Source organism: Monoraphidium neglectum, assembly GCF_000611645.1.
Source record: "Monoraphidium neglectum strain SAG 48.87 unplaced genomic scaffold scaffold00020, whole genome shotgun sequence".
Taxonomy (NCBI): domain Eukaryota; kingdom Viridiplantae; phylum Chlorophyta; class Chlorophyceae; order Sphaeropleales; family Selenastraceae; genus Monoraphidium; species Monoraphidium neglectum.
Window position 1 is genome coordinate 50495 of NW_014013607.1, and position 12264 is coordinate 62758.

Sequence of the window (12264 nt, forward strand, 5' to 3'; positions counted from 1 at the left end):
CAACAAGCCCCAACAGACCGCCACCCGCCTGCGATGAGCAGCTCGTCTAGGATGTAGTAAGCCTTGTGGAAGTTGAAGATCAGGTCCAGCTCGCACACATTGCCAAAGTACCTGTCAAGGGGTTGGGAGTCCGATTGCCCATGCACCTGTCAACTGAAGTGGGGGCGAGCTACGTGGGCAACAGCCAGCAACTCTACTGGTGTGATGCAAGTCAGGCGCCCCTGACCTGAGCTTATGCAGGCAAGCCGTATATTCTCAGTGCAGCCCCAGGCACCGCCGGTGCCATTTCCAGCTCGCCGACACCCGCGTTTGTGCACCTCAAGCCAGCCACCCCACCAGCCATCTGAGGCCAGTCTTACCTGTCCAGCACCTCCACAAAGTGGTGGATGACTTCCAGCACCAGCAGCTCGTTGTCGGCCGGGTCCACGCCGCACACAAAGTACAGGCTGGCATACCGCTTGTACACCTGCCGCCCAGGTTCGTGGGGACATGGGTGGGGGCAGGCCACTCGCGCGCGAGCCATGTGTGAAACACTGCTTTGCTCGCCGAGGAGCGACGCCTTCACACATGCATGGCGCAACGTTGCATGTCTTTGTCACTGCTGCCGTGTGCCTCAAGCACATGGCAGTGCCACGGTGCTGCCTGTCCAGCCGGTGATAAACCAAACCAACAAAAGGACGCGCAGCCTCACCAGCTTGTAGTTCTTCCAATCTACGAAGTTGCAAAGCTTGAGAGGCCGCTGCAGCACCAAGGGCGTCGTCTCCTTCATGATGCGCGCCCGCTCCTTTTGGCTGCGCGCGTGACGCGCAGACATATCCGGCGGCAGGAGAATGCGCGGTCAGGCTGCGCCCGCCCTTGAGCCCTAGACCCCGCTGCGCCGCCTGTCTACCCTGCACTCACACAGATGGTTCCTGCATGGTCGTGCGGCCGCTGCTGCTCAAGAGTTAATGCGGCTGCTCTGGCTCCAGGATGCCGTCAGCGCACCTGAATGTGTTGTACCACTTGGCGAGGCGAACCTTGCCCTGCCTCGACATCAGCAGGAAGAAGTGGATCTGCACATGGCAGCGAGCGCAGTTGCTGAGAGGCAAACCAGACCGTGCTAAAGCTGTTAAAACACGGCCACAACACCACAAGCGAGCTGGGATTTGCCAAACAGCAGCAGAGCGCTAGCAGCAGAGCACCGAACAGGGGCACCCGCCGCCAAGGGCGCGCGATCAGGCGGAGCGCGCTGCACGCCAACACCATTGAATGTAAGACATCTCATCAATCACATACAAAGCACCAGCGCGCGCCATCGGCTCAACCAACGCACCATGGTGCTGGATCAGGGGGGCCAGCGGCCCCCGGTATACCGGGAGTTCTTCTTCTACTGTACAATGCCGAAACTACCGGTAGAATCCTGTTGCACGTAAAGGCTGCTGCACTTCGATCTGGCGGTACTTTAGCTCTGGACTACCGTAGCGTGAAGCAATGTCAGTCGCTGTATGTGTGTTTCAATGTTGCGTACAAGGCACTTCGGGCCGACAGATGGGTGACAGATGCCACATTCCGCAAAGGCATGGCCATGTCGCCGCACCTCTGACCAGTGCGCTCCCGCTCAGCAATGGCCGCGGCGCTGCCATTGCAAATGGCCATAATTGGTGCGCAGCTGCCTGAGCGGTGCAGGTTCAGTGCTTGGCCAACCTGTAAACATTTGGCTGCATCAAATGCAATGTGATGGCAGCAAGGCTTGGACATTTGCAGCTCTTGAAGCTGTGCGCACACGTACGACGGAGCGGTACTCCATGTTGTTGAGCAGATCCGGCAAACGCGCTTCGCCTCCACTTGAGCGCCACTCTGGTTTGAGAGGGCCAGGGTCGGTCAGACACTCCGCACATGTGGTGGCACCAAGTTGCATGGCGGTTGGGGGCTGCCACTGGCTGGCGCATGACAAGAAGCTGATTGGATTGCAGTGCAGCTGCCAGCTGCACTTCATGTGTTGGACGGCGGCAGCAAACGCTCAATCAAGCAGCGCCCCGTCGTCTCGAAGACGACGAGCTACCTTGCCAAGGACATGACAGCAGATTTGTTACAGAGCCAGCAGAGCCTGATTTACACCGAGCCGACGGGCGCCCCTAGCCGCCGCATCGCTTCCAAGTAGAGATCAAGGTCCAGTACCCCGTCATCCCCTTGCTGCGCCGCCATCGCCGCCACTGCCTGCGCCTCTGGTGCCGCCGCCTGCCAGGGTGATGACCCGTGGCCCTGCCGCTGCCGGCGCCGCCGACCGGCACCGTCGCCAGCTGAACTCTCAGCCGCCGCCATGGCTTCCTGCCTGGCCCGCCTGACCGCCTCAGGCGTTGCCAGGTCAACAAACCACTCGCGCCCGCCGTCGGCCGCCGTCCCCAGAGAGTCACGCCGGCCCAGGCGCCGCGGGCCCTGAGCAAACATGCGACGCCGCCCCTGCAGGCCGCTGCCGCCCGCCGGCGCTGCCATCCCCAACGCCGCCGGATCGTGCTCCTGGATGATTTCAACGATCGCCGTCGCGTCGTGTAGCGTTGGCATCTCATGCGTCATACCGAAGTACAGCCAGCGCCCTGCGTCCCGCTGGCCGCCGCCAGCCCCATCAACCTGGCTGTCATCGCGGCTGCCGTCCCGCCTGCAGAGCTCCATGACCGTCCACCTCTCCCCGGCGACGTCCTCGCCGCCCGCAGTCGCCTCCAGCACATACGCCACCACCCACGTGCCGGGCTGGTCGCCCTCACAGTGTGCCATGCCCAGGGTCCTGAACTTGAGGCGCGCGTGTAGCGCGGCACGCCGCCGCAGGCGGCGCTCCAGCAGGCGCGTGTCGGAGCGCAGTATGCCGCCGAGCAGCGCCGCAGCGTCGCCGTCAGGGTGCAGCGTCGACGCCAGGAATGGCACCAGGCCGAGGGTGAGCGCCGAGACGCGTGCGCGTACGAGGTCAGGCGCGGTGGGGGGCGTGGCCGCGCCAGAGTGGTAGGGCTGGCAGCAGGACTGCAGGAAGGGCGGAGGCAGCAGGGTATAGGACGAGGAGGTTTCAGATGCGATAGCGTGAGCGAAAGCCGATTAAAGGCAGCGTGCGCATAAACGAGGCAGAGCAAGGGTCGCCGGCGTTGGCATGTGCCGCACTTGCGCAGTGCGAGTGAGGCAACGCGCACCTTGTAGGGTTGGCCCGACGCACACGGGCACGCCTGCCAGGGCTTTACGGCCGCCGCGGCGGACCGCCGCTGCTTCGCCTGCCTTGTCCCGAACCCGGCGCCGCCAGCACGCCCTGCCTCGGCGCCTGTGCCCGAGGCGCCCGCCGCATCCGCCGCCCCGCCGTAAAGCTCATTCGACTCGTCGACCCCAGACCCGTCCGACAGCACATCCGCAGCATCCGCCGCTGCGAGCATCTGGTCAAACATGGAAGTGCTGGAGTCAAAGCGCTGCTGCTGCTGCCACAGCTGCTGAGGGGAGAGCCACGTGCTGGCCCGTGGCGCCAGCGCCAGGGCCTCGGCAGGCGGGCGTTCAGCCGGGCTGGAGGGGGAGCCGGCTTGGCTGCCCGCCGCCGCCACTGCGGTCAGGTTGATATTTGCGCAAGGGCCACTTCTGTATGGCTGCCACTCCTTCCAAGGCCGTACTCTGTGGAGACAGGCTCCTGCATGGTGTGGCCAGGAGAAACATGCGTGGTCAGCCAGCAGAGCACAGCAGCACGAGCAGGCTTCGGGGCGGTGGCGGCAGCAGCTGGGGTAGCGGTGATGACAGCATGTTCGCAGACGGTAGATGCTCGACATGGGAATCAATAAGAGATTAGACTGTCCGTCCGCCGCGTGTAAGCCCGTCACCGAGTCCTCGACTCACCTGCGTTGTGCCGCCATGTCATCCGGGATGTTGCACGCTGTCCCACAGCGCCCATTGAAATAGTCATTTTTGCATGTGAATACAGTGGAGGCCGGATATAGCTCTGTGATCTCGCAGATCTCTTCTGTATTTGCTATAACGGTATATAGGGGGGGCTCCGGGGTCAAGTTGAACTAGCAACGAGGCATGGTGCAATATGTCGAACAGGGTTGTATCATACGCGCTCAAGCCATGCGTGTCGGCCTACCGTGTAGTAGCAGGGGGTGACAGCTGCCTGGTGACTTTGTCAAAGCGATTCAACTTTGACCTCTGGTGAGCTCCTCCAGGCACCACAAGGTAACAGCGTGCGCCTCACTGCATGCATGCGACTTCAGTGACATATCTTGACCTCTGGCTCATCATGGTCCAGGCGTGTCTGACCTCGGCGGCCTTGCCAAAGGAATGGCTCTCCATCCCGCATGGCTGCATAGGAGAGCGGCAGCCTGCGCTGTTGCTCTACTACTGGTATCCCCACCCCAAAATCTCGCGGCATCGCTCCAGCCGCTTGCGCTGGTTCTGCCCCCGCTGCTGACCCCCTGCGCGACGCCCGTCAAAGTGGATGCAGGCAACCGGGTGAGAGCTCAGCCAGGCTAACAGCTGGGCCTGCACTTTCTCATCCTGGATGCGCTGTTTGGCCGCTGCTTGAACTCTGAGGCGATGCTTGTGTTTTTGTGTCCAACACTCAACACATCTCTGTGGACGTTCCCGCGGTTGATTTGACAGCATTCGGTCACCACCTCCATTGTAAGCTGAAATCCGTGCGCGTCACATGTGATTTTGGATACATACACGCGCACTCGTGCATGGCGTGCTTCGTCTGTTGGTGCGCTTGCAGTAAATTTGAGGCACTGTGAGAGCGCGGCCGCGTTTCAGCAAGGTCTCCTGCCAACCTCACGCAGCCGTGTTACCAACAGCCCAACGGCAGCCACTGCACAGTGGCAGAGTCAGAAGCGCAGCTTGTCTCAAAACAGGTGCGCAGAGGGTGAGCAGGGGGCGGTCACGGGGCTCGGCCGCCAGCGAGCCAGGCCGCGCACGTTCTGCGGCATTCTTAGCACAGGCATTATTTCAGGGCTCGCCGCCAGAATAAGCGGCGTTTCAGCCGGTGTGCGCCGGGGAACACAAGCGATGCCAATGCGCGTGGCCGCCTGTGGCACCTCACTCAACCGGCGGCGTCCGCGCACCCCCTCTCCCTCCCCCCCCTCCCGCCCTTTGCTTGCGCACGGGTCTAGGGGGTTATGGGAGAGGGATGCCAAAGTAGGTCTGGCGCCCACCTCCAGGCTTGGAACTGTTGGGTCGCCACAGTTGTTGTTGGCGCCTGCATCTACTGGGCTTTCGCTGCCACAGGCTCCTGTGCCAGGTGCCAGCTCAGACCTGGAAGCCTGACGCGCGCTGGTGCAGCTCCTCCACGTATGAGCCGTCCATGATCTCTACCCCGCTGGTGAGGCCCAAGAGCAGGCCGGCCTGGATGGCAGCGCCCACGGCGACGCACTGCTCCGGGTCAACCTCGGACCTATCAGGTTGTGTCGATGTTGCGGTTGATGGCGGTGGTGATAGTGGTGGTGGCGGGCTGGGTATGGTGCTGCATTGACTGTCATGCGCCCATGGGTGGGGATCACTGTTGTGGTGTGAGCAAGTGATGTGAGCAAGTTTTGTCGATGCCTTGCCTCAGCGAGTATGCCAGATAGGCGACTGTTTGCACGTGTCAACACTACACTTGCAATGTGGTGGTCTCCTCACCTGGGATCCAACCCCGTTATGTGCCGCACATAGTCCCGAACAATGGGCATCCGTGTTGCACCGCCAACAAGCACCGCCGCCGTAGCGACCCGCGGCTTTGGGGCGTACTTGTCCACCACCGCCGTCGCCGTTGCTGCAGTCCCCGCCGCTCCGACCACACTGCTGCTGCTGCTGCTGGTGCTGCTGCTGCTGCTGGTGCTGCTGGTGCTGCTGCTGCCTGGCCCTAGCCGCCGCTCAAAAGCGTCACTGTCAGACGCAAATGCGAGCTTGCACTGCTCCGCCGCACTCGCAAGAGGCGGCCACAGGCGTTGCCGCAGCGCCGTGGTAGCCTCCAGCAGATCGCTCTCAGTCACAATGGTTTCCAAGCCAACAGCGCCGTCCCCGCCGGCCCTGCCACCACCGCTGCCGCCGCCGCTGCCTGGAACCTGCCCAATGAGCCCCGGCAGCTTCACCTCGGCTTCTTTGCGGCTGCTTAGGCGCACCTTTGCCGCTTCTGCGGCGCGCAGGAGCCGCCCCGCGGCGACGGGGTCGGCGGCGGCGGCGGCGGCGGCAGCGGGGCCGGACGTAGCGGCAAGGCGGCGCAGCAGCACGGCGACCAGCGCTCTGTCATAGTCGTCACCGCCCAGCTCGGAGTCGCCGGCGCTGGCCAAGACCTGGGGATGGTGACAGGTGGGAGAGGTTTGCAACAACACCCTCGTCACAGCTTCAGCTTACCGCTGACGTCCGAGATCTGGGCTTGGCAGCGAGGCGGCCGCGCGCACGCGCCAGGCGGCGGCGGCTTTGCCATGCGGGTGCGGTGCCGCCGGCGCGTGGCGCGCCAGCGCCCGCTGCTGCCATGCCCGGCCGGCACGTGGCGCAGCCCGTCACAGGTGAGCCGCCCCCAAAGCCACCCCGTGCGCCAGCCCCACCTCCATGATGCCCTCAAATGAGTCCAGCACCGAAACGTCATAGGTGCCACCCCCCAGGTCAAACACCAGGATTGTCTCGGACTCAAACGGCTTGCCAAAGCCAAACGCCATCGCCGCAGCCACCGGCTCCTGCAGCAGCGAAACGCGCTTCAGCCCAGCCAGTCGCGCGGCCTGCGGGGCGGTGCGTGCATGGCGCATGTCGGCACAACCGCCGCCGCGGTGCAGTGCACGGCAGGCAGTGGCCGGACGTCTTGCCCCCCATCCTCCATAAACTGACCCTGATAATTCATTTTTGGCTCCTGCAAGATGTAATTCGTTGCAATCCGTGCCCGCTTCCCTGTTTCTGGCACAGACAACATAAAAGCCAAGCTTGCATGGCATGCCAGACAGCAGCGCAACTGTGCAGCAGCAGTGCTCCGACCTCGACTGTGGCGGCGCGCTGCGCCTTGGTGAAGTAGGCCGGCGTCGTCACAACCGCCTCCTCCACCTCAGCGTCCAGCTCCCGCGCAGCCAGCAGCACTGCGTGCCGCAGCACCTCAGCAGACACCTGGCCCCAACGCGCAGCGGCGGCGACAGGAAGAGGGGGGAGGCGCATTTGGTGGCTGGGTCGACGGATGCCGCGTCCCGGCCATCGCTGCTGCTGCGGCTGCGGCGGCGGCTGCTGCTACTGCGGTGAGGCTGCTGCTGCCGCCCCTGTTGCAGGCTGCCATTGTTTCCGCTTGCTACTGCTGCCACTGCTGCAAGCAGCACAGCAAATGTACAAGTCCACATTGCGGGGCTAGGGCCTCCGGTGCAGCCACACTCTAGGCTCAGGATCACCTGCTGTGGCGTTATGTCGGCGTCCAGCCGGGGGCACGCCAGCCGCACGCCGCCGTCGCTGCCCTCACAGATGCGGTACACCAGCTGTGCACCGGCCACCTCGGAGTACCGCCGCCCAATCAGGCGCTTGGCGCTGTAATAGGTGTTCAAAGGGTTGGACCTGGCCTGGGCGCGCGCCGCGTCGCCGACCAGCCACTCGCCGCCCTCGTCTACCGCCGCAATCGAAGGGATTGTGAATGCCCCTGCACCAGCGCCGAGCACGCCGGTGGGCAGCACGCGTGGTGCCGCATCGCCCGCGCGCAGCACGGCGACGACGCTGTTGGTGGTGCCGAGGTCGATGCCAACGGCGGCAGCGGCGGCGCGAGCATTGCACACCGCGGTTCGAAGACGGCTGGCCGGCCGGAGTGACGCAAGGGGCGCTGGGCGCTGCTTCACGTGTCTATATGGTGTGCATTGTTTCCGTCTATGCATCGCATTCATGCTCATTAATTACTGGTGCGTGCACCGGCCAATGTGATTTCAAATAGCGTCTTGTGTAGCGTTCGCTATGTTTAATCAGGCAATTGATTGCATGTAGGACCTATGTTGGCCGCTGTGACTGCGATTGTGCAGCCAAACCCGCTCTGATCTTGTGGATGAGTCCACTGTGCCACGACCTCACTGCCGTTGTGCATGTTCGCCGGCACAATCCACCAACGGGCTCTTGGAGTGGAAGCGGGCATTGTAAGGCGCAGCCAGCTGTGCAACTGCTCTTTCAGAGAGACTGCTATTTGCACTGGCGGGCGAACGCGCTCCGCTGGCAGTGCTGGCGGGCGTCCCGGAGCCCCAGCCCCTTGCCGGCCACGCCTGAGTCAGGCCAGCTGTGATGGACGGGTGGCAGCGCAGCACATCGCCGGCCCCGTTTGCCGTCGCCGCAGCAGGCAGCGGCGGCGCTGGCACGCCCGTCATGCCGCCCGCACCTGGCACATGGCAACCCAGCAGGCCAGGTTCGCCAGAAGGGCCCCCCGAATGCAATCGGGGGCCACAGGGCGGCGCGTATTACCAGGTGATGACCAGCCGCATCCGTCTCAGCGCTCTGGCCCTGCCATTCCTCCCCCTATCAATCGCAAGAAACCTCACTCTGTTGTGAGGTCAGAGGTAGCCCCCGTCGGCTTCAGAACTGCTCACTGCGAAAGCGGCGCGCCGTCCCCCCACCTGCCTCTCCCTCCAGATCGCGCTGTATGCCTGCGGCAATGTGCTGGCCGTCGGCATCGTGCTGCTGTTCTATTTCAGCTGGGATCTCCTCAGCTCCTTCCAGGTGGGCTGCCTACGATCTCACAAACGCAACAACACGCACGCACGCTCGCGCGCGCGCACACACACACGCACGTACACACACACACACACACACACACACACACACACACACAAGTACACACACACAAGAGTACACACACTCTCTCGTGTACGCACAACCTCACACACACACACATACACACACACATACACACACACACACACACGTGCACACTCACTCATGCTCGCACACCAACATTGTGCAAGCCTTTGAAAGCTGAGGCTTGAGCACTTGGCTGCTGCAGTCGCGGCCAGCTTGGGAACCCTGCACCTGCCGACGCCAAGTGCAGCGCGTGCATCCTTCAACACTGCGCTGTGGGCACGCGCGTCGACCTGACACCCTCCCAACCGCCGCCCTGCCCCCAGGAGCCGTTGCTGTGGGCGTGGCTGTGCCACCTGTCACTGCGGGACGTGAAGGCATACCTCACCGACGTCGCGCGCCGCGAGCTTCGCACCGAGAACATCGCGGTCTGCTGCGCCAAGCTGGCGTTCCTGCCGGCGGTCATCGTGTGGCAGTCCTTTGTCGAGGTGCTGCCTGGGTGGGGGGCCGCGCTGGCTGCTGGCACGACACACGCCAAGGCTTGCCCCGCCGCCGCCACCTGCCCCGCCGCTCCGCGACCAGCAAACAACCCCTGCTGGGCGGGGTCTGGAGAGCTTCGCGCACCATTGCTTAGTTATGTGTGCGCTTGCTGACATGCCCACCCCAGCCCCCTCCTCCCCCGTGCGTCCTCAATTCTGCCATTCCTCCGGCCCCACCCCCTGGTCAAGGTGCGTGACAAGCTGGGGGCAAAGTACCAGCAGCTGCTGGAGGAGCAGCAGCAGGCGGCACAGCTGGCCGCACTCACGGGCGCACAGGTGAGCCCTTGGCCCTGTGCACTCTGCAGCCTTCCGTCTTGCAATGCCACGTTTTTTGCTTGGATGAGGTGAAAGGGGTCAGGTGTTCCCCCATGGTTGGCCATTTTGCTCGCACCACTTCTGCTGTGTTCCCAGCCACCTGCCTGACCTCTGACATCAACCCCGGCGCTGCAGAGCCGCGGGACAGCGCTGAGCCTCGATCTGGACGCTGCAGCCAGCGCCGCTGATCTCACACTGGCAGCTTCCCGGCAGCTGGTCAACGGGCCCCTTCGCTCGCCGGCGCCGCGAGGGTCAACCATCAGCTGCGGGTCATCGGAGGCCGAGACGCTGGGCGATGCATCAGAGCCGGACGGCCTCTCGCCGGCGCACAGTGCGGCTCAATTGCGGCGCAGGCGAGGCGGAGGGGGCCCACAGCAGCAGCAGCAGCAGCAGCAGCAGCAGCAGCAGCTGCACCAGCTGCGCCCGACGCGGCAGGGATCACTGCGCAGCGGCGGCAGGCGAGGCGGCAAGGTTGGCGGCGCGAGCACGCCGGCGCGCGGGCGGCAGCCGGCGGAGCGGGGCGGCTGGTTTGGGCGGTGGATGTCGCCGCACACCGCAATGCGGCGGCTCAGACGGTACCAGGTGGGATGCCGCCTGCTGGCTGGCCAGCATCGGCGTGTGCATGCAGCTCCCGCCGAAAATTGGCAGCTGTTTGAAGCCTGGCCAACGAAGCAAAACTGCCTCGTGACCCTGACTCCCGACACGCCCAGCAGCCACCACCCCCCCTCGCCCCGCGTGTCCACCACCGCTGCCCCTCCTCACCGCAGCGCTTTGCGCGGCGGCATGTGGGCGGCTGGCTCTTTGTCGTGCGCGAGCTGCTCACCTACCTCATCACGGGTGAGTGTCTGGTGTTGTACGGATTGTGTAAGGGGGGTCTGAGGCCTGGACCATTGGGTCGTGCCAGGCGGCCTGTCTGGAGTCAAGCTAGCACCGATGCTGCGCAGCCCAACAGCCGCGTCACCCTGCCCTTCACTTCCATCACCACAGGCCTGTGGTCGGACGGCCCCGCGGGCCTGCGCGGCGCTCACAGCACTGCATTGCGCGGCGGCAGCTTTGGTGGTGGCGCAGGGCCTGGGCCAGCCCTAGGCCACCCCCTGGGGTTTGGGGAGATGCGCCCCTTTGAGCAGCAGCAGCAGCAGCAGCCGCAGCAGCAGCAGCAGCAGGTGGTGGTGGTGTCGTCGCCGGCGCGGCCTCTGTTCAAGTGGCTGCTGCGGGCCCTGGTGGTGGTGGAAGCCTACGGCTGGATCAAGGTGGGGGGGGGGGCGGTGTGGCTGGCGGCGGTGCGATGCCGGGGGTGTAGCACGCAGTGCGCCTTGCAAGTTGATTCTGTGGAAATCGCGCGCTCATGCACACACGCACGCGCACACACACACACACACACACACACACACACACACACACACACAAACACTCTCACACACACACACACACGCGCACGCACACACACGGCCATGGCGTCTCCCCACCAGACCCTGTGGGAGGCTGACAAACCGCTCATACTCACAGCCCTGGTGGTGGGCAGCACCATAGCCATAGCCGTGGCCCTGCCACTGGCCCTGCTGCCCCTCGGCCAGATCAGCGGCGCTTACCTCGGAGATGACGTCACCGGCGACATTGGCTGGGAGGAGGATGGAGAGGCGCTGGATCAGTTTGAATTTGACGAGGAGCCGGGGGCGGAAGGGGCAGGGGCACAGGAGACGGAGGGCGCCGCCGAGGGGTCCAGCATGGCGGCGTCGGCGTCTGCGCGCGGTTTACTCAACGGAGCGGGCAGCGGGGCTGCGCAGCCGCGTGCGGGCGGCGGCGGCGGGGCAGGCGGCGCAGGGTTCGCCGCCGGGAGCAGCCAGCCGTGCACGCCGCGCACTCCGGCCGGCGGCGGGCGGCGCTGGAGCAACGGATCCGCGTTTGGCGCTGGCGGCAGCAGCGGCCGCGGCTTCGTGCGGCGCGGCTCCCGCACGTTTGCCCGGCGGGGCGGGCTGCGGTCCGTAGGGCGGCGGCTGCTGCGGCTGCTAATGGCAGCCTGGCAGTGGCTGGCGCAAGGTGGGGGCTGCGCCCTGACAGCTTGGTATTTCGCGAACGCCAGCTGGCGGCTTGACTTGAGGGGTAGCGCTGTCTGTGATGCGTCGTCCGTCCCAATTCGCATCCCACAGGGCTGTATTGAAAATGTGCTGGCGTAACATGCGAATTCCCATGCATGCATCCCGCATGCATGCATCTGCCTTGGGCCGTGACGCTTCCTCAGGCCTGTCAGCCGCGGACGCGTGCGTGCGGCGTTACTGCGACGCGTCCCTGGACTCTGCGGTGTCAGCGCTGCTGGTGGTGCTGCTGGTGGTGGGGTCGGCGGTGGTGGCAGTGGTCATGGTCGTGCAGGTGGGGGCGAGGGCCCAGGAGCGGCGGCGTTGGGGCAGAGGGGGGGGATCAAGGCTGGGGTGTCGGCAGCTCACGTACGGGTGATACATCTTCTGGGAGCTCGTGCAGTATCCACCATCATTTGAGGAGCAGGGCGCGGCAGCGCTTTCGAGCTTCGACGCAAGCGCGCAAGCGCAATCACCGACATGCTCGCCCATGTCACACTCGCGTGCGTTCGCTTCAGGTTGGTGAGGAGAGCCGTGCGGCGCTGGTGGGCCTTCACGGGCTGGTGCAGCACAAGGGCCGCACGGCAAACCTCACGGGTGAGGGGCCACGAGGGCAGGCTGGG

At 64.7% G+C, this 12264-nt stretch overlaps 4 protein-coding genes across 4 annotated transcripts in view; 1 reads left to right on the plus strand and 3 right to left on the minus strand.

Annotated features, from left to right (window-relative positions):
- Window positions 1–355: 355 nt before the first annotated feature.
- Window positions 356–1315, minus strand: MNEG_0285 (Adaptor protein complex, sigma subunit; the record flags this gene model as incomplete). Its single annotated transcript, XM_014051235.1, has 4 exons — window positions 356–466; window positions 692–791; window positions 985–1052; window positions 1313–1315. The coding sequence occupies 4 exons, from the start codon at window positions 1313–1315 to the stop codon at window positions 356–358; spliced, it is 282 nt and encodes a 93-aa protein (XP_013906689.1).
- Window positions 1316–2091: 776 nt separating this feature from the next.
- On the minus strand, window positions 2092–3401 carry MNEG_0286 (hypothetical protein; the record flags this gene model as incomplete). The annotated part of the gene is made up of 2 exons (XM_014051236.1): window positions 2092–2991; window positions 3156–3401. 2 exons carry the CDS (start codon window positions 3399–3401, stop codon window positions 2092–2094), a joined length of 1146 nt encoding a protein of 381 aa, XP_013906690.1.
- A 1840-nt stretch (window positions 3402–5241) lies between these two features.
- On the minus strand, window positions 5242–7820 carry MNEG_0287 (molecular chaperone DnaK; the record flags this gene model as incomplete). Its single annotated transcript, XM_014051237.1, has 5 exons — window positions 5242–5386; window positions 5722–6266; window positions 6522–6692; window positions 6943–7068; window positions 7341–7820. The coding sequence occupies 5 exons, from the start codon at window positions 7818–7820 to the stop codon at window positions 5242–5244; spliced, it is 1467 nt and encodes a 488-aa protein (XP_013906691.1).
- A 102-nt stretch (window positions 7821–7922) lies between these two features.
- The window catches only part of MNEG_0288 (hypothetical protein), a gene marked incomplete at both ends in the record, with an annotated part of 5744 nt that continues 1402 nt past the window's right edge, over window positions 7923–12264 (plus strand). The window contains 10 exons of the mRNA XM_014051238.1: window positions 7923–7934; window positions 8551–8637; window positions 9042–9203; window positions 9444–9530; window positions 9705–10151; window positions 10337–10406; window positions 10557–10819; window positions 11144–11606; window positions 11809–11936; window positions 12160–12238. Of these exons, the coding sequence (XP_013906692.1) occupies window positions 7923–7934; window positions 8551–8637; window positions 9042–9203; window positions 9444–9530; window positions 9705–10151; window positions 10337–10406; window positions 10557–10819; window positions 11144–11606; window positions 11809–11936; window positions 12160–12238 (1798 nt within the window). The remainder of the gene's footprint in view (window positions 7935–8550; window positions 8638–9041; window positions 9204–9443; window positions 9531–9704; window positions 10152–10336; window positions 10407–10556; window positions 10820–11143; window positions 11607–11808; window positions 11937–12159; window positions 12239–12264) is intronic.